The sequence below is a fragment of the Pagrus pagrus genome (genome assembly GCF_965226575.1).
Source record: "Pagrus pagrus genome assembly, chromosome: 10".
Lineage (NCBI taxonomy): Eukaryota > Metazoa > Chordata > Actinopteri > Spariformes > Sparidae > Pagrus > Pagrus pagrus.
In genome coordinates, this window is record NC_140194.1 from 3,735,890 (window position 1) to 3,755,754 (window position 19,865).

A 19,865-nucleotide genomic window follows, 5' to 3' on the forward strand; every position below is an offset into this window, starting at 1 on the left:
GCTCGGGTGTCTCTCCGTCCACCTTGACGCTCTGCCCCGGTCCTGTCAAACTTCTCCTGGTTCTCACGTCGGTCTGTTTGCTGCCGTGTCTCTCAACGATGGAGAGGAAAGTTGCTCGGGAGTTTAGGCACAAGGTAAGACACAGACATTTTAGTTGTTCGGATATTTGATTAAAATATCTTATAAAAAGCTCTTTCCTTACCTGGTTGTCTCTCAGGTGTAACGTTATCTTTCAGTGGGGTGTTACGCAGACGCAGTGCAGGCCTGACGACAGCCTCACGAGACAGAAACAGTTAAAAACATTAAAATTTTATTTCCTTAAAGTCTTTTTCTGAGAGCACATCACAAATATAATGAGTCAAACGTTATTTATAGTTAAAATATAATTTGTTACTCGTGTAAACTATTTATTTAATTGTTGTTAATAGATTTTTTGGTTTTCATTCAGCTGAATAATTGTTTTTCTTTGATTGTCTGGTGTAAAATGAATTTCACAGTGTTTTCAGTCTGTTGGATGGTAACTACAGGCAGACTCGTTGTGACGTGAGGGCATAATTTCAGCTACATTATATCTTAAAAGTAAGTTCTCAGCGGCCATATTGGAGGACTTCCTTTCTGTATGTGTCTCACCTGAGCTCAGGTAAACATCATGCAGCTGAGGTCCATTCTTAAACAAATGTTAGTGATGTGGGTCCATGAATTAAGCACAAATCATGCCATGTTTTTGTGGTTGGCGTTGGCACAAAGGTGCCTAATGAGTAAAACATAACAAAGGACGGGAACATGATATGTTTCAGAGTGTTTTCAGCCCCGGAGCATGTCGGGATCCCCACACAGCCGTCTGTGCTGCATCCCATACTGGAAGCTCTTCAAAAGGGCATCTCAGCATTGGGTTAATGGCAGAGCGTGTCAGACAGGAGCAGCTGAGCGGAAGAGATGTGGCAATTTACTGTTTTTAATTAGAGGCAGAGGGGACACAACACGGCACAATGAGGCTTTGTGTCTTTCGGGGACATCGTCCTCGTCACGTATCTCTGTTTGGTTGAGTATACGTGTGGTTGTACTGAACATTCACAGAAGAAATGCATTTTTATTATCTTTTTTTGGTCAATTTAAAGGTGGCTAACAGAAGCTCTAGCCTATAGGGTCAAAAATCTTCTAAACAAGACGGTGCACTTTTAAAAATGGGTTTCTGACTCATCGATTATCACTTTGCCTTATTGGTTTTATGGTGCCAAAGTCTGCAGGTGGAGGCCGACTGTGTCTCATTTCCCTGAGCGAGAGAAATTTATGACAGTCGTAAACACCATGACACACTCTCACACACACACCCTCACTGCAGGGTCCACGTAGATTACGTGTACACTATTATTGTAATGAGTCTCAGGTGATCTAGCTCTGCTTTAATCCAGGCAGATTTAACTACTTTAAAATAGTGAGGTGGCAGCCTTTTAAAGCTCGAAAATGTAAATGAGCTTTTTTATTATTTCCTCTGCTTTGTTTATTAGTTTATTAGTTAAAATTGAAAAAAGACACATACACACAAAAGTACAGGAAAGAAACGATGCATCTTTTTAATGTTAGAAGGATGTCAGCTTGATTCTCGTAAATTCAAATTAAATAGCCTGGGTTAAAGCTTTTTCATGAAATACATACAACAAAATTATAATAGGGCCAGGATAAGTTGTGTACGGGCTGCCAGTTGATTTGGGCTTCTTTAATCCTTACCTACAATGACACAGAGGTGTCTGAATGTGCATGTGTACGTGAGTTTTGCTCTCTGATCTTTGAGCTGACACTGCTTCATGCATGTGTATGCGTGTGAATATTGGGTGTGAGTGTTAACCTCTGTTTGTGTCGTGAGATGTAAGATGACACTGCTGACCTTCCTGCTGCAGCCTCTCCTCAGCTGTACTGCCATTATTCCCTCCCAGCGGTTTGATAGTGAGAGAAGAGAGCAGTCCATTACTACCTTGCTTCGGTCCAAGGAGTCTCATCATCCTGAAAGCTTAATTTTAATGATCACTCTGATTAAATAAAGTTTCTGAGGTTGAGTTTGAAGGTTTTTTACGATAGTTAGTGAAGGAAGAAAGAGCAAAATGTGTTATATCAGCGATTGGCCGAAGCGTTTCCTCAAACCCATCCTGCTGCAGCTGAACCGGCGTCAGGTTTGTATGACTCCCACACACACACACACACACAGACACACACAGGTGGTGGTTCAACCCCCCGGTGGTGTTGACAGGACCACAGGAGAGCGAGGTACAGTGTGTGTCGGTGGGCTGATGTATTCCTACAGTGAGAAGACGGATGGCACCAAATGTTTGTCCTTTCTTGCAGGTGGAGCTGCTGATTGAAAATGAAGCAGAGAAGGATTACCTGTATGATGTCCTCCGCATGTATCACCAGTGAGTCGCACCTGTCGCTGCTTAGTGTGGTTATATTGTGTGTGTGTCTGCGAGTATGTTGCTTTTTCTGTTTTGTTTTGTCTCTGTCACAAAGAGAAAGAAAGATTGTGCCCTCAAATAATCACTGCTTTCAACCAGAACTGATTTAGTGTAATTCAAAACATTCAACGTGTGACATTAAGTGATGTTTCTGCATATATTCATGCCTCCATTGTTGCTGTATTTCCCTCTTGTTCTGTGTTAGCTGCAGGTAAAATGATGCACAAAATGCCTTTTTCCTTTCCACTAATCATCACTAACTTTTAACTTTTTCATGTTTAGTTCTCAAAAGCTCTTAATCTTGTCACCCTGATGCACTCAAAGCTCCAGTTTAACCTCACCTGTGTGCTCGGTCATGGTTTCTGATAACAGCCTGGTCTCAGAGAGCTGAGGGAGGGGGGGTTGGGTCGGACCGAGGGGGCTACAGGTCTAGGTTTCAATTAATCTTTGTACAGAGGCAGCGCTCTGTGGCCCCGCCGGTTAAGCCTCTGATCAGTTTCCACTGTGCTCCGACAAGCCTGGCCAGTTACCCACAAAAGCCTTTTTTTTATGTTCATCCTCCAAACGGAGCCTATTAATAATTCAAGCAGGAGGCCAGGTGGACAGATTTTACACCGTAGCTTTTACCGTGCTGCTTTAATCGCTGTTCTTGTCTTCTTTTGAATTTTGAAGGAAAGATGGTTGGATTATATTTTCCAAGAATATTACTTGTACATTAGACTAAAGTCAGTATGACGTTCAGTGTCTCTAAAGCTAATTTCCATGCTGTAAAAAGTAAAGGCACCTTCATATTGTATTTTCCCACATTTCCAGAAGGAGCTGCAATTAAAAAAAAAAATACAAAACTTAAACTATTCATCCCCCTCTCCTCTCTCAGGTCGATGGATCTGCGAGTGCTCGTTGGGGACTTGAAGCTGGTCATCAACGAACCGAAACGCCTGCCCCTGTTTGACGCCATCCGACCTCTCATCCCGCTCAAACACCAGGTGGAGTACGACCTGCTCACCCCCAAGAGGTCACGGTGAGTCCAGCATAGACTCGTGTTTCTGGTACTGGTGTACATCTGGTCTGTATCACATGCTGTTTGTGCCTATGTGATGAAAACAACCTACAAAGAAGATGTGATTACACCATAATATCCCTCCGTGCTTGTCAGGATTTTTCTTTGTTTTCATATCGAAGCCATTCCTCTTGTTTCTCTGTTAAAGGATAAGTACCGTTTTTTACAACCTGGACCTTATTTCTGGCAAAACATATGGTCATTTACTCACCCAGATAACTTTGGTGTCATTCGGCGTCGTTCGGACGAAATTAGATCCAGTGTAGCGGCGATATATCCATATAATGGGAGAGACGGGGCAGCGACACACAGCCTCTATATAACACATTATCTGCCACGAAACTAGTTAATTTCATCAATATTTTGTTATGAAATGCTAGCGCTATTCCCCTCTGAGTCCGGGCTCGTCCGTTATCAACATCCGGGGTCAAACTAGCAGTAGCAGCTACAGGTAAACAAGCCGCGCTGTCGCGGGTGCGCGCGCAGCTCAGAGACGACATCTTCCAGGTCAGAGGTAGTAGATCAGCCTACAGACCCCGGATGTTGACAATAGACGAGCCCGGACTCAGAGGCTAATAGCGCTAGCATTTCATAACAAAATATTGATGAAATGAACTAGTTTCGTGGCAGATAATGCGTTATATAGAGGCTGTGTGTCGCTGCCCCGTCTCTCCCATTATATGGATATATCGCCGCTACACTGGATCTAATTTCGTCCGAACGACGCCGAATGACACCAAAGTTATCTGGGTGAGTAAATGACCATATGTTTTGCCAGAAATAAGGTCCAGGTTGTAAAAAACGGTACTTATCCTTTAAGTTTACCTCCTCACATCCTGTTGTACATCTTCCTCTCTCTGTCATGATGGTGCAGGAAGCTGAAAGAGGTGCGTTTGGATCGGACACACCGAGATGGACTGGGTCTGAGTGTCCGGGGCGGGCTGGAGTTTGGCTGCGGTCTCTACATATCACAGATTGTCAAAGACAGTCAGGCTGAAAATGTTGACCTGCAGGTACGTTTGTCTGAGAGTTAACTGTGATGATAATACTGTTTTCAATTATCTAAACTACTCTTTAAATGTGGGCTAATGGTTTTCTGTGGCCATGTGTCTCGGTGTTTGTGTCATTATACCAGCATCCACTAGGTGGGGTAAAGCACCATGTTTTTTTGCATGGTGTTTGCATGACAGTCTCTCTCAGATGGGCTTTAAATAAAAGAAACATGAGAGAAAAAGTACATTTTTAGATGGATGCTTTAATATAGATGAGACAGAATGACCGCTGTGGCTCTCTGCAATCTGGTTTGTAATTACATCCAAGTGAGGGTTGTCACCGATGTTGTATCTGAATAAAACCCACAGAGTCGTGTAAAACATGGCAGCTTTACCAGAGGTTCTCGTGACAAATGACATAGTTACCTTCACTAAAAAGGTGAAAACTATTCCAAATGTTTCGCAAGACTTTAAGTGCATTATGTAAAGTAATACAATAACAGTACTTTATTATAAACTGCATAAACAAAACACAATCAAGGGGGTCGTGGTGTTTATTTATTAGTTTATGTAACAGGGACCATACAGGTAAAATGTGTTACATGCAGAGAAGCAATACAACAGCTGTGATATATAAAGGCTGTCTTATGTTCAGCCCCCGTCCTTGATTAGGCTTTGAAATCTAGACTTAAATCATTGAATAATCAAAATGTAAATTGGTCACATAAATCAATAAATCATACTGTAGCTGGTATGTTCAACACTGGGGATGTAAGCTGTTGGAGGCGTCATCCATGATATCCCCTCCTGTGTTGATGTATAGGTTGGTGATGAGATTGTGCGCATCAACGGATACTCCATCTCCTCCTGCATCCACGAGGAGGTCATCAGTCTCATCAAGACCAAGAAGATTGTGTCACTTAAAGTCCGGCGTACGTCAAACACTAACTCGCTCTCCAACTAACAGCTGAATGACTGATGTGCATGAAGGTGAATGTTGTTTAACAGCAGAGGCATCATTCATTGTTTTAATTTGTTTTTGTTTTTTTCTGTCTGTACAGACGTGGGGGTGATCCCAGTGAAAGGGTAAGATCATTAATGTTTTGAATGGTGAAATGGGCAGTGACACGCAGAGATCACTGTGTTCTCATTTGATTACATTCATTTCTCCAGCTCATCAGATGAACCTCTCAAGTGGCAGTTTGTCGACCAGTTTGTGTCCGAGTCAGGGGTAAGAGACAGATTAACTTTGCTCTTAGGTGTTTCTTAGGCAACAGTTAACAGCTTTTACTTGTCTGCAGGAGAAGAAAAGCAGCATTGCAGGCTTGGCGTCCATTGGAGGTAAAGAAATCAAGGAGAAGAAGGTTTTCCTCAGTCTCGTGGGTTCAAAGGGGATGGGCATCAGCATCTCCAGTGGTCCGACACAGAAACCCGGCATCTACATCAGTAACGTCAAGCCGGGCTCTCTTTCTGCAGAAGTTGGACTCGAGGTGATTGCTCAAAGTGACCAGAACACCCCTGTGAAGTTTTGAGTCTTACATACCTGCCTGCTGTGAACTGCTTCTGTGTCTTACTCCAAAATGTAGGTTGGAGACCAGATCGTTGAGGTGAACAGTGTGGATTTCACCAATATGCACCACAAAGAGGTGAATTATGCTCAATTAAATTATTTGTCCGCTTGAGTCCAATGTTCATCAGTCATTCTTAATCTGACATCGATAAACAATTTTGTACATTTTGTCCTTTTTTATCCAAAGCACCCACAGCACAATGAGAGCATCTGTTTTAACTGTGCTTGTGATGCTGATAGAAGTAAAACCTCTCATCGCTGGCAGTGTTTGTTCAGTGTTTTACTCACTGAGCCGCAGAGCCACGGCCAAATTAGTGTTTAACCAGCCAAAATGGTTTCTGCAGTCGAAAACGTCCCTCATGGCTTGTTGGTTATTCGCCAAAGTGGCTGATGGAGAAAACAAAGCCTGCAGTATTTACCAGGAGTTGGTGTTGATTTCACATTCTGATAAAAACACACAACATGTACACGTGTACCTCACACACTCCATGAAGCACTGTTAACATATTACCCTTAATTTTATTAATTGAAATAAACTGTACCTTAACGATTGAGAGCATTATTTTAAGTCTTCTTTTATTATCTTTCCAGGCTGTGAAAGTCCTGAAGAGCAGCAGGAGTCTGACTATTACTGTCCTGACAGGAGCTGTAAGTACCCTACCTGCGTTATGTTTAATAGAAATTAATTATAATATATGAAACATTCAGCACTACAGTGTGTCCTCTTTTGCTCCACTCATAACCGGGTCTTTTCTCACATAACTCCTGATTCTTGTGAGTATGTTGAATTCAACATAGACAGGTTTAACACCACAGACTTTAAGATACATATTATTGCATCTGCATATGTGATGCTCAACCATTTCAAATTAACAGTTCCTGCTGAAGTGACACATGTTGGTTTATCTGTTAATTTGCACTGAATGGAGATGTTCGAGCTGATAGAAATGGTGCCAGACTGCCAGCCTGACCTGATCCCTAGTCAGCCTGGGAGTTTCCTGGGAGATTTCGTACCAGGCGGCAACAAAATGGCACATTGAAAGTAAAGTTGTGGATGGAATAGTTCACAGAATAACATGTAAGCAAGGATGAGGATAAAATCCCCCTGATTACCTTTGAAGCCACTCAGAAAGTAAAACAGTTATGGATGTGGGAACACAAACTTCTACCTTCTCCAATTGGTATTCCTGAACGGCACAGATGCTGTGGAGACATCACATTACCTCGCTGTGCCTCAGTCTGGCTGCCTGCAGGAGCAACATTAATCATCAGTGAAGTCTCTCGGCAGGTTGTTTGCCTCGGGACTCAGCGACGATGACTGTGTAACTGAGACAAGCAGTCCCGTCTTATTTACCGTTTTTCTTGGTGCCTGTCTAAAGCATTTATTCCTGTCTGAGTGTGTGTGTGTGTGTGTGTGTGTGTGTGTGTCTGTCTTCATTTTGTCTCTTTTTGACTGCAGTGCATCCACATTAATACAATTTCAAAATTATTAACATTCAAGGCCATGCTCCAAAATGGACACTGTTTTTTACATGACGTGAATTCATTTTTTCACATAAGCATTAAATGTAAATGAATTGTACGTATTTTATATGTTTTATAGGTTTTTTTTCCTGAATATACCTACTATTAACTATATACTAACTATAGAAATTACCCATCCGCACGTCCCTCTTTGTCTCTGGTCTGGGACACTGGTTTTGGTCTTGCCCTCCGGTCACCAGAGCCAAAAAGTTTGAGGACCTCCTGCTGTGCACGATGTCCTTGCCTGATTATCGTCTCTTGCTGCTGTCACTCTCTCAGGGCAGCGATCTGTTCATGACAGATGAGGAGCGGCTGGCAGTGGAGGCCCGCAGGGAGCTGGACAGGCAGGAGCTGATGCATCAGAAGAAGGTGGCAATGGAGACCAACAAAATCATTAAAGAGCAGCAGGAGAAGGAGAGGCAGTGAGTGAACAGAGCAAAACTTAAACTTTTCTTCGGTCTTTGCTGTTTGGTAGAAGACTGGCATTTGTCTTGTTGTGCTTGAACAAACCACAAGACGGATGTTTTTGTGTCTTTGTTGTGATATATTGGAGGTATATTCATTTATAATTGAAGAATTCACATCTTATCACCCAAATACAAACCCTATTTTTGTCAACGAGATCACTCGATGTGTACACCGGGTTTGAACCAGTTTGGAAGTGCATCGATTTGATGACATAAATAGAATTTCTATTTAAAACTGATGAGCGACTGCAGTGGATATCAAACACACACACACACATACACACACATACGGAAAATGCGTGTGAATGCTGCTCACAAGTTAAGTAGTTTCACCTCTGGCTGACCGAAGCCATTTTATCTCCGAGATTTGGCTGACATTTTGATACATCCCAACATAAATGGTGCCCCATATGCGGCCACTACGTCTTTATCCCCTTCAAGCTGAGGGTGTGAGAGTGGCTTTCTTTGCAGGACTGTCAGACACAGCTGAAATTGATTTTCCCTCGAATACGAGCACAAATTGACCCAACAACTGCGGCTAATAATCAGCTTGGTGAATGCCAGCTGATTGACATTTTAGAGGCAGCCTCCTCCGCATTCAGCCACCAATATCATCTGTCAGTCGGTGCTAAATTATGTATTCTCAGTGACCTGCTTGTTTTCTTTTCCTTTGTGGATCAAACCTCTCCTGTCACACTGAATTCACATACCTCAAATGCATTCAGGGCAGTGCGTGACCTGCTTCAACCACAACACAACAGAGAAACACAAAAACAGGAGTTCGATCATTTCCCTGTCAGCTAGGCAAACGCTTCACAAGCATACATTTACATATATTGGGGACAAAGAAACTAAACAGCACCTGCAATGATTTTCCATCTAACCAACGACCACTTATATTGCTCTGTAGTTACATCACCATATATATATCATTGGCACATTATTCTCAGGCGTTCCTAAATTCAGAGGACACGCTCTCAATGCTTTGATGCCGGCAATATTTTTGAATGAATGATGCTGCAGGACTGATACTCTTATTAGCTCCTACATGCTATTCTGTTTTTATAGCCCTCTGCTGCAGTATGTTGTGTGTACAGAGTTTAATTTTGTGTTAATGTTTTTAACAGGAGACAGATGGAGATCTCTCAGAAAGCTGCAGAGGAAGAGGAGCGCTATAAGAAGGAGATGGAGAAGTATACAACACGTTTTGGGTTTTTAAAAGGTCCACTGTGTCGGATTTAGCGTTACCCAGCGATGAGGTTGCAGGTTACAACCAATAAAATAACCCTCGCCTCACGCTGGGCGCTTAAAACGGCAAAGGTCCTCTCTAGAGCCAGGTTTTGGTTTGTCCAATCTAGGCTACTGTAGAAACATCTCCCTCTGTAAATATAAAAGGCTCATTCTAAGGTAACAAAAACATAATTATGTATATCATATTCAATTTCTGCCAATAGATCCCTCTAAATCTGACACACTCGACCTTTAGACGTCCATAAAGTGCCAATTCAGTATTGTTTTGGCATGTGTAAAACTTGTTTTGTCGTCCTCCGTAGGATTGAGGCTGCGGAGAAGAAGAACAACAGAGAGTGGGAGGAGGACTGGGGAGCCAAAGACCGGCCCAAGAGTCCAAAGAGCCCCCACAGTCCAAAGAGCCGATCACCTGTCCCACCTGAGAAGAAGACCAGCCCGTCTCCAAAGTCCAAGAGTTCTCGTAAGGACACCTGAAATAAACTTTATCCTGAAGTGCATGAATTCTCTATTTCCCTTTTCTTCTCAAACCATAGAGTTGTAGAGGTAACTCTCTCCTGGGTTTATCCTTACTTCCTCTGTTTTATGCATGCTCTGTCTCTCTTTCCGTCACTCCTGTGTGCTGTGCTGCTTTCTATGGCCTCTTCCTCTAAGATGAGGAAGCCGACTTCTTCGCAGAGGAAGACGAGGATGAAGAGCAGGATGAACAAGTGAGTCTCAGCTGTCATTGTCACAGCTGTGGTAGCAGGATGTTCGTGCAGACCGTTGTACTCACAGACAAGTGCTAGATTTCCTTTGACAGCCAAGATTCAACCATTGGAGAAACTACTTTAATTGCTGAATGCTGCCAAAAACTAAATGAGACTGATAAACAAAAAATTCAGCTGCTGAATATTTATTTTTGCATCTGTTGAAATACAGTTTGCATCACTTGGTTTTCAAGAGGAGTTTGCAGAAATCAAAACAAACTAAATCTACGTTCTTCCATTTCTTTTTCGATTGCTGTGTTGTGACTCTGAGTGTATTGTCTTGCATCTTTAACATGTGAAAGGCTTGGAGTGTGCTGAGACTTACTTTAACATACTTTTAAGACCTGTGTTCATCTCCATCCTTAGCGTTTGGCTGGTTTTATCGGTATGAAGGGAAACTGCCGTCAATCCGCAAGGTACTGTCAGCTGCCTGACTTCAGTGTGGTGTAGTGGAGTTTCTGGTTTTTAACTGGTTTTTATATCATGACAAAGGCGTGGTTTCATATTCATAATTTACAGAGTTGTTTGGTGTCACTAGCTGTTTCTGCGTGTCATGCCGTGTGTGGTTCGGAGTGGCAGATGTGTTTCTGTCCCCCGCTTTTTATTTTTGACTTATTGGTGACATCCCAGAAAGGAGAAAAGAAGAAGAAAAAGAAGAAAACTTCCAACACAGACACGCTACAGGAGCAGAGAAAAAACAAGAAGGAGATGGAGTTCGAGCTGAAACTCGCCAAGGAAAAAGAAGAGATGTATGAACGAGAGAAGCAACTGAAGATCAATCGGCTGGTTCAGGAGGTACGAGAAAGAGTGGACTTTGTATAAACACTTTATGGCAATGTTGGCTTGTCTTTCAGGGTGAGAAGTTTTAACTAAATGTAACCATGTTGCACTAAATTCCTTATTGTCTGATGCTGCGTCGCCCTGGGTTCATACCAGGTCTCAGAGACGGAGAGAGAAGACCTAGAGGAGTCAGAGAAAGTGCAGCACTGGGTGGAGCGCCTTTGTCAGACTCGGTTGGAGCAGATCTCCTGCGTGGAGAACGAATCCCCAGAGGTACAGAGTGAGACCTCCTCTGTCTGAACCTCTCTGCACTCAGAGCTCTTCGACAATATTTTGTTGTAGCGTAGCATTGATGATGACGGCATTGAGACAACTCTTTCCTAACATTATTTGATCTAAATGTTTGAAAGGACAGTTCAGTAGTGCTCAGAAGTTCAGAAAGCCTTTTTCTCCCAGTCATTACAATTCAGTAAAAAACATTATGTGTGTTATTCTGTTGCTTATTTCACTTCAAATGCTCTATTATATGATATATATGCTGCATGTAGTGAGGCAATAATGGGTTGGTGTGCTAGAAACCGGCTCAAACTACTAAAAATAACTTTTTCACCAGGTGAAAGTAGTTTGAATATACAAGAGAGACACCGGGGTAGTAAAAATGTGAATTTTTTGAGAATTAATTCTTAAATACTACAAATAGACAAACATTTTGGCCATAAATGAACGTCAGCTAACCGTAAAAGAATCAGGGAAAGTAGGACAAAAGTCTGCCTGTATTTATTTGTCTTTTTGTGCATCGTTACCCAGCACCTTCAGTGACTTTGCAGATGTGTTCTTGAGATTTGACACATGAGGTGAAACAATTTATTTTCCGTGTCCTTGTGACTTTAAGCTCTCCCCGCCGCGCTCCCCTGCCTCTGAGCCCAAGGTGAAGCGCTTCGCTGGCGGCCTCCACCTCGCCACCACGGATCTGGACGACATTAACCTGGATGAGGTGGATCAGAGCCTGAGGGGCCCTCTGAAGAGACTGGCCCCTACCCAGCCCAGCAATAACCAGCCTCCCCCTCCCTTGCCTCTCCCTCCACCCTCACCCAAGCTGCACCCTACCATACCCAACTACTCCCCTCCTTCCTCTCGAGTGTCCCCACAGCGGCGCCCTCCTTCTCCACCCACTGCTCGAAAACCTCCCTCTGCCCCATCTACCGGGCACAACAAGGGGCGCAGGCCTCACCCTCATTCTCAGCCTCACCCTCATCCTCACCCTTCCCAACCTGCTCGCCCACCTTCCTCCCACTATCCTCCTCCACCTCAGTCGTCATGGCCTCCTTCCTCCCCTCAGCCTGCTCCGCGGCCTCCTCCGCCGCCACCTCCCCCTCCACCGCCCCCACCGCCTCCCCCTCCGCCACCACCCCCACAACACTCGGAGGACCGAGTAGGAACCCTAAGTGGGCTCCGCCAGCGTCATCACCATCACCATCACCTCCAACACCCTCCCAGTCCTCCAGAGCACAGGAGCGAGTGGGAGTCAGGCGGCTACCTCCCGAGAGGAGGAATATACTCGGCCAACACCAGTGAAATGTCCTACCCCTCCAGTCCGAAGGTTAGATGTTCTCACGTGAGAGGGATGACGTGTCTGAGTGGCTTTTCCTTTCCTTATTTTTTTCAAGGTTGCAGGACTCAATTCTTTTTAATGCGTAGATGTATGTGCATGTTCTGTTCTATGTGTTGGGATGTTTTATGCATGACTAGAAAGCGATACAGGGTGTTAGCATGACTGAAGTGGGCAGTCATTGATTTACAGTTTCCTTCTGTGCTGAGGTAAATGCACTCAGGGATGCAGTGTGTTGTTATTGATGTTTTCTTGTAGCTGAGGTTTGTTAAACTGAGTGGAGTGCTGCATGATGTGTAGTGGGGATGGAAGCAGCATCTTATAGCTCATGAGAGGAGCTGATTTAAAAAAAAAAAAAAAAATGTGTGTGTTTTCCTCTTAATGCACCTTCTCCTTGGTTGTGCATCGATTTGCCTTTGAAACCTCCACCTCGCTGTGATATCTGGGTGTGTGTTGCACTGATGTTTCTGCAGTGCTGTCTGTGCCAGGGGGGCTAATACGATTCATTTTATTTTACTGTGGTTCAGGTGATGAGAAATACCTCACATGCCAGTCGAATTTCCAGTTCAAGCTCTCCCTTGGTGAGTTCTGTAAACATCAGATGTTACATTTTGCATGCAATCCCATCCAGGAGGCTTTTATTGTGAAATAATTTATCGAATGAGCATCCTGTTAATATAAACCGATACTCAGCTGTACAATGGAAACATGGTCTTTCCCCAATAGCAACTAGCTCCTAGCCCCCCCAACCAGAGGCGTCAGATGGCCCCTGTCATGTCCAAACCCGTCATGCTGCCCCAGTCCCAGACCCACCGACCAGACCTGCACAGATCTGCAGTCCGTTCTGACGGCTTGGTATGAAAACACACCACAATCATCTCCTGCTACTACAAGGCAAACCTCCATATTCAGCTTAGTAAGGTCATAAAGCATTCAGACATCTGACGCAGTATGCCATCATCTGGGTGAGGGATTCATCTGCCTCTTTTTACGAGCCTGTTTCACAGAAAGACAATCTGTGGTTATTACATCACACCGGGGAGCTATTTCTCACTCCTGTCATGAGGCTGTAATGAAACTGGACGCATTGTTTTATTTCTCAAACTGAATTTGTTTTGGAGGAAGCGCTTTCCAACAATCTTCTCACTTTATTAGAGCCGCACATTCACACCTGGGGAGCACAACAGCAGAGCTACACACTTCTTCCTGTAGTCAATGTATACCTCTGCAGCTGGAGGTGAAATGTGCTTCTCAGGAGAAACCTTGTTTGTCGTAGTTGAAGGAAGGGATACCATAAATCATTCACACGCTTTGTTTTCGTTGGTTTGGTTTTTTTACACGTCCGCTAAGAGCTGATACCCGTTCTTGTGTTTCAGCCTCAGGAAATGCTGAAACGGATGGTTCCTTTCAACTCGTCTTTTAAATCAAACACCAAACGACAAGTAATCCATACCTATCACCACCTTCCTTAAATCATTATTACTCTTGAGTGCTTTTTCCACCTGTTTCTTACTCTGCTTTATGTATCGGGGGTAACACATCAGGTGTCCTCATGGTTCACTGGAGCCTCTTCCTTTATTTTTTCATTATCTCCTCTCTCTGTTGTGTGCATCACTTTCCCTTAGGTCCAGTTGTGTTGCTTATGCATGACTGCGCTTTTATTGATGTGGAGCACTGTGAACGTATAGTGTGGGAATGCATGTGTTGTGGTTTTATTGCTGTTACTGGTTTTGATGCATTCTGGCGACAGATGGTTTGGTACGTCAAAGGCTGTCCCGTGAAGGCTCGTTGAAGCCGGTTCGTCATGTCCGTCTCATTTGATTTATCCACATCACTAATATTGTTTTCCAATTTCTGTCTCAAGCCACGATAAATAAAAACATATATTACAAATGAGCTCATTTCTTATGTCCATGGATGAGTTGTCTGCACAACAACAACAGGAAATGAACCGCTAGATTAATGTGTTTACTTTGCAGGAAGAAAAATGTTCTCTGGGTAAATGTGACGTCCTGTTCTCTGAGAGGCTTTGTTCAATTTCCTTACCTGGAAATTAAAATAGCTGTCGACATCGGGAGGAATGATTATCTGTGGATAAATTGAATGAAAGTATGAAGCTTTAAAAGCCGCTGTGCTTTTTGACTTAATGACTCAGAGCGTCACCATGGTTACTAATTATTCAGGCTGGAATTAAAAACACTAACAAAGAAGTGGTTGTCAAAGGAAATCTGGCCCGGTCTTTATAATGTGACTTGTTTCTTTGTTGCCCTGCTTGTTGACTCTCTCTTGATGTATTGATCCGTTTTCAATGAACTGCATGTTGATTCTCTTTCAGGGATTTCAGAAATACGAGGAAGAGTTTGATCCCCACTCCATGGTATTGTATCCTGATCACGTTAGATAGTTTTGGATATACAGGTCGCAGCTCTTGCAAACAAAAATAGACTTGCATAGTCATACACACATTCACTAGTTAATTTGCAGCTGCAGTGTTGTTTTATGTGTTTAACTATTTTTCCTTTAATTGTTTCTTTGTTGAATAGTTCTCTGCGGACCAGATAGACGGGCGAGAAGTGAGACTGCTGAGAATTAAAAAGGTACAGACCGCCAACTTCTGCCGTCACTTCAGACGACTCACACTTCAGATGAGCTCATTGATGAGAGGAACCACTCATCACTTTTAAAGTGAACCTACTAGCGTTGATTGTTTTTGTTTATTGTTCATTAGGCTGGACAGCTTGACATCGCTCTGGAGGGAGGCGCAGACTCTCCGTTGGGAAAGTTGGTGGTGTCTTCAGTGTATGAAGGCGGAGCTGCAGATAAGCACGGTCAGTTCATTTTTGTTGGGTTTTAAAATTAAACTTACTGACAGATCAACTTTAAATCATGAAACCTGCAGTGCGGGACAAATAAATGAACGTCTGTTTCATTCAAGTCCTTGTCACAGCTTTAAATAAGAGAGCTAATTAGACTCTGTGTCTGAAGTTTGTTCTGAGGGGATTAATTAAATATTAGAAAACACCACCACATCCTCCAAAACCACCATCTTTAAACCAGTTTCAGTAAAAAACAAAGGATTGAAGCTGGGTTTTGCAGGATTTATTGGAGGACCATTTTATTTTGGCTACATTTGCTTAATAAAATGATAATTAATTCTACTCTTCATTATAAAAATTCAGGCTTTTAAGCAGAATCACAGAAACCATATTTGCACTGCAAATACATTTCATAATCAGAGCATTAGTCCGACTGTGGAGGCTCAGAGCCTCATGAATACAAAGTCATTCATTATGCTTATTAAGTGAAGCCTGTATTTGCACTTTATTATTACACTGTCAATATTGTTTCCATGGTGATTTATAGGTGAGTACTGTTCATGGTGGCGCTTGCTAACATTACCTGGTGAATACAGTTTAGACGCATGCAGCGCTGTAGGAGACAACATGTTTACTTGAGTCGATGCAGAGTTTTAAATGTTTGAGTGCCTCTTCATGCAGACTGTATATTCATCTCTGCAGCCGAGTCGTGCATGAATATGTTTGGCAGTAAACAGTCTCTGATGTGTGTGTTCGCAGGTGGCATCGTATCCGGGGATGAACTCATGGCTGTGAACGGGAAGATCCTGATCGATGCCGCGCTGGATGAGGGACAAAACTCTCTGGCTCGAGCCTGGAACAGTGGAGGGGTAGGACTCAGATTATCGACCCTGATTGATTGTTGTTGTGACGCTTTTACTTGCAGATTCAATCAGGTTGCTCGAGGTTCATATTGTTTATTGATTCAATCCGGTGCAAATTGAAAGTAAGTGCTGTTTTAACCTTTAGGACTGGATCGATGTCGTGATTGCGGTTTCCCCTCCGAAAGAATATGAAGATGAAGTGTAAGAAATCCCTCTGAATGTTTTATGTTTTATAACATCACATCATGTACGCTGTTATTTAAATGTTCAAGTATGTGACAGTGTGGCTCGTGTGTCTGTGTGTGTGTATGTGCATGTGTACGCAGCCCTAAGTCAGCATCAGTCAGTCCCACTTTGAACAGAAAGGTGTTTGAAGGCAGTGCAACACTGTACAGACACGGCTACCTGCTTCAGCACTAGCCCTCCCCTGTCCTCCCGCCTCACCGTCGTCCTGGTAAATCCACTTAGTCTTCAAACCTCCTCCTCCTCCTCTTCACTGCACGTCTCGGAGGGGAGGTTTGGTGTGGCGGCTTGTTTTTTCTTGAGCACATGTGACAGTCTCCCTGTCAATCAGAAGAAAGCAAACTGTATTTTGGCATTTATGTCCCCTCACCTTTGTCAAACAGTCAGATTTATGTCTTACCGTTAATGCTACGGTACTTCCAAGAAAAGCTAGTGTGTACAGCATACTTTTCCCTTTTTGTATTTGAGAAATGCCTCAAGGCGATGTTTCATTAATGCCGAAGCATGTGCTCTACAACAATGCAGCCGTGCTATTTGAGTGGAGACATCTTACAACTAATGCGGTCAGTGACCCACGCCACCATATATCTGCCAAAGCCCGACCCAGTGAGCCGTATATAAACACATGTGTAACGTGTATGCGGCCTCTGTGGTGTTGTCCTGCATCACCAGGTCACGGACGCTAATAAAAGCAGACTAGGACTCACCAGCCTTCAGCAGTTGTTCTGATTGATGTTGCTCCTCAGGACTGTTACATGTTCTGACACACACAGACACTAAGTGACACCGGGTAGCACTGAGACGAGGATTCCTCCTCTGCTACGCTTAATGTCAGTATGTTGCCAGCAGGATTTGATCAGGATTTTGTTTAGGTTGACAAAAAAAGTACAATTTAAAGGAGTAATTTGTGAAAAAAGGCCAGAAACAACAGCTTTGATGTTTCGTAAAAGATGTCTATGAACTGTGGTGCATTTAAATACAACATCTACTGAAGTTAGCATGCTAACCAGCTAGCTCCAGCCCATCCGGTCGCTGAGTAACACTTTGTGCTGCAAAAGATAATAATCTAATAGGCCACCGTAGTTTCAGTCAGGAGATGTAAAATCAGAGATCGCTACTTAGTCTGTTAAGTCAAGAAAACATCAAGAAAGTATTTTTTTTACACCAATTTCCTTTAAAAAAAGAAAAATACAACCGTACCTTCAATTTCTGGCCATTTCTTACAAACTACACCTTTAAGCCCTGTGTTTTAAAAAGAAAAGCTCACCTGCATGTGTGTTGGTCTGTTGTGTTTTAATGTGCAGTGACTGAAGAGAGCAAACTTTTTCTTAGCAGTCCAGTTAATAAAGTTTACAGCAGGTTTAACTGCTGCACATCTGCTCTCGTCTTCACTTCTGTGTCTTAACTCGTCTTTCTTCTCCTGCAGGACGTTCTTCTAGTCGCATCAACGGCCTGCCAAGAAAACCAGACTGATTTTAAGAAGATTTTCATTCTTGATGATTCCTGCAGGATTCTTCTCAACCACAATAAAATAATCCTGTTTCCTCTTCATCTTCACGTTCATCTTTAGACAAACAAGCTAAAAATAATGGTCTTTTGTTTTTAGATATAACATTTCTATAAGCTCTTTAAGGAATCAAACCATTCTCGCTGTGTCGGTTTGTCAAAGGATGATCGAATCAATACTTAGTCGTCTCCGGTAATCTTTCTCACCTTTTGTCAAGCCCGGAGGTGGCTGACCTCACTTAGATGCACAAAGCCTCGCTGATCTTTCCCTTCAGAAGTGTGTCTCATCTGTCAGTGTAACAACGAAGGCCGAGGTAAAACAAGAAAAACTGTAATCGAATGCAGCCGTCTGATCTGCCTTTTCTAAGCACAATAAAGGACTGCTCACAGAACGGTTGATTGACGGTTGATTCCCTGCTTCCTCTTCTTCTTCTTCTTCACTAGTTTAATCATTACATTGACCGGTTGGTGTGGCAGGGAGAAATAAAAGGGGACACAGCCAACACAATCGGCACAAAGCAGCATTTTCAGAAATAATGATTAGGTGCAGATCTGTGTGCTTTGAAAGGTGCTTATTCACTCCCTGATGTCAGTTTGGGAGGACGACCCTGTCATGGGAAATGATTGTATGTATAATAACTTATGATATATGATGTAACAACGTTTTAAAGGGGCACTACGTAGTTTTGGAGAAGAAATTCAAACTCTGAATTTTAATATTTACAATATTAATGAGGAAGTCGTACAGTTTTTCCCCCCCATTACTGAATAAACAAGCTGTTCTGATAGAGAGCATAATCAATGCTTGTATCATAACATTTACAAATATATGTTTGTCCAGAAATTGATTAGCGAGGAGTCGTGACTTCGTGCTGTTTTCAGTTTCAGTCAGTCTGAAAGGTTGAGCTGATTTTTAGGTCTACGAACGCACAAAAAACATTATTTGTCATCATCTGACCTTTTATCGAGTCGGGTCGATCACATCGTGTCGACATTTTACAAACTTCTGTCGTCCTGGTGACTCCCGAGTAAATTATGAATAGAAAACTGACAAAATCTGAATGTTTTATCTTTTCCATAAGTGAATAAACAAGCTGCTCTCAGAGGAAAATAAGGTCCCAGACACTGTTTGAAACTGGAAAGGTGGCAGGGTCCGCCACATATAAACAAAGTAAACCAGTATGAAACTGTGTCGTCCTTTAAGGTCAGTTTGTTTGTTCAGTCATGAAAACAAAGAGAGTTTGTTTATTCAGCTTGTTTAGTTGCACTGTGAACCCAGATTTAGTTTAAATTGAACTTTTGAATGTTTATTCATTATTCTTTTATGTTTTGTGATGAATAATACAGAACAATGTTCATGTTAAGCACATATTACTTAGTGTGTTAAGTTTATGTAAGGGAGGGGAGGAGTAGACTTCCCAGCATGCATTGTTAAATGAGAGTAAAAACTCTCCAGAGACCTTTATTTTGTCTTTTTTTGACCATTTTTTTTCTTGATACGGTTATTTATCGAATTCAGTCTTGACTCAATCACATTTTTACAATTACTGTACTTGCAAATATGGAAAAAAATGTTTTATACCGGAACAAAGTAATTATCAGCAAGTTGAAGGATTATACTGACTCTTCAAGAGACTTTCACAGGAACTTGATGGTTAAGAAATATAAATTAAAGGACACTTCTTTACAGATTAATCTTATTTTATGTATTACTGAATTTAAGATAGTTATTTTGTACAACTCCTGAAAATAAATAATTAATGTGAAGTAATGATTTTGAGTCAAGCCTACTAATGTAAACTAAACATATCTCCTACACTTAATTATGTGTATTAGTTTGTACAACTTGACCTGTTTAGTTTCACCTGGTGTAAAAACTTTTAAGGCAACACAGTTTTCTAGTAAAGTCAACTAATTCGGGATTAGAGTGAATTAAATATATCAGTCAATGAAAATCTTTCCCTTCTGATCAACATTTCTCCCCCCAAAAC

At 42.4% G+C, this 19,865-nt stretch overlaps 2 protein-coding genes across 2 annotated transcripts; both read left to right on the top strand.

Annotated features, from left to right (window-relative positions):
* The first annotated feature begins 17 nt into the window (after positions 1–17).
* LOC311264147 (harmonin-like) lies at positions 18–18,271 on the top strand. Its single transcript, XM_084364762.1, has 20 exons — positions 18–134; positions 2,341–2,408; positions 3,325–3,468; positions 4,382–4,520; positions 5,323–5,431; positions 5,561–5,585; positions 5,673–5,730; positions 5,801–5,989; positions 6,086–6,145; positions 6,661–6,717; positions 7,873–8,015; positions 9,188–9,253; positions 9,614–9,771; positions 9,963–10,018; positions 14,782–14,823; positions 14,990–15,043; positions 15,175–15,274; positions 16,022–16,131; positions 16,271–16,326; positions 17,795–18,271. The coding sequence occupies exons 1-20, from the start codon at positions 99–101 to the stop codon at positions 17,805–17,807; spliced, it is 1,683 nt and encodes a 560-aa protein (XP_084220888.1). The 5' UTR covers positions 18–98; the 3' UTR covers positions 17,808–18,271.
* Positions 10,058–13,918, top strand: LOC311263175 (uncharacterized protein; the record flags this gene model as incomplete). Its single annotated transcript, XM_084363098.1, has 8 exons — positions 10,058–10,091; positions 10,424–10,473; positions 10,688–10,852; positions 10,994–11,110; positions 11,730–12,437; positions 12,974–13,027; positions 13,173–13,301; positions 13,823–13,918. The coding sequence occupies 8 exons, from the start codon at positions 10,058–10,060 to the stop codon at positions 13,916–13,918; spliced, it is 1,353 nt and encodes a 450-aa protein (XP_084219224.1).
* Positions 18,272–19,865: the final 1,594 nt, after the last annotated feature.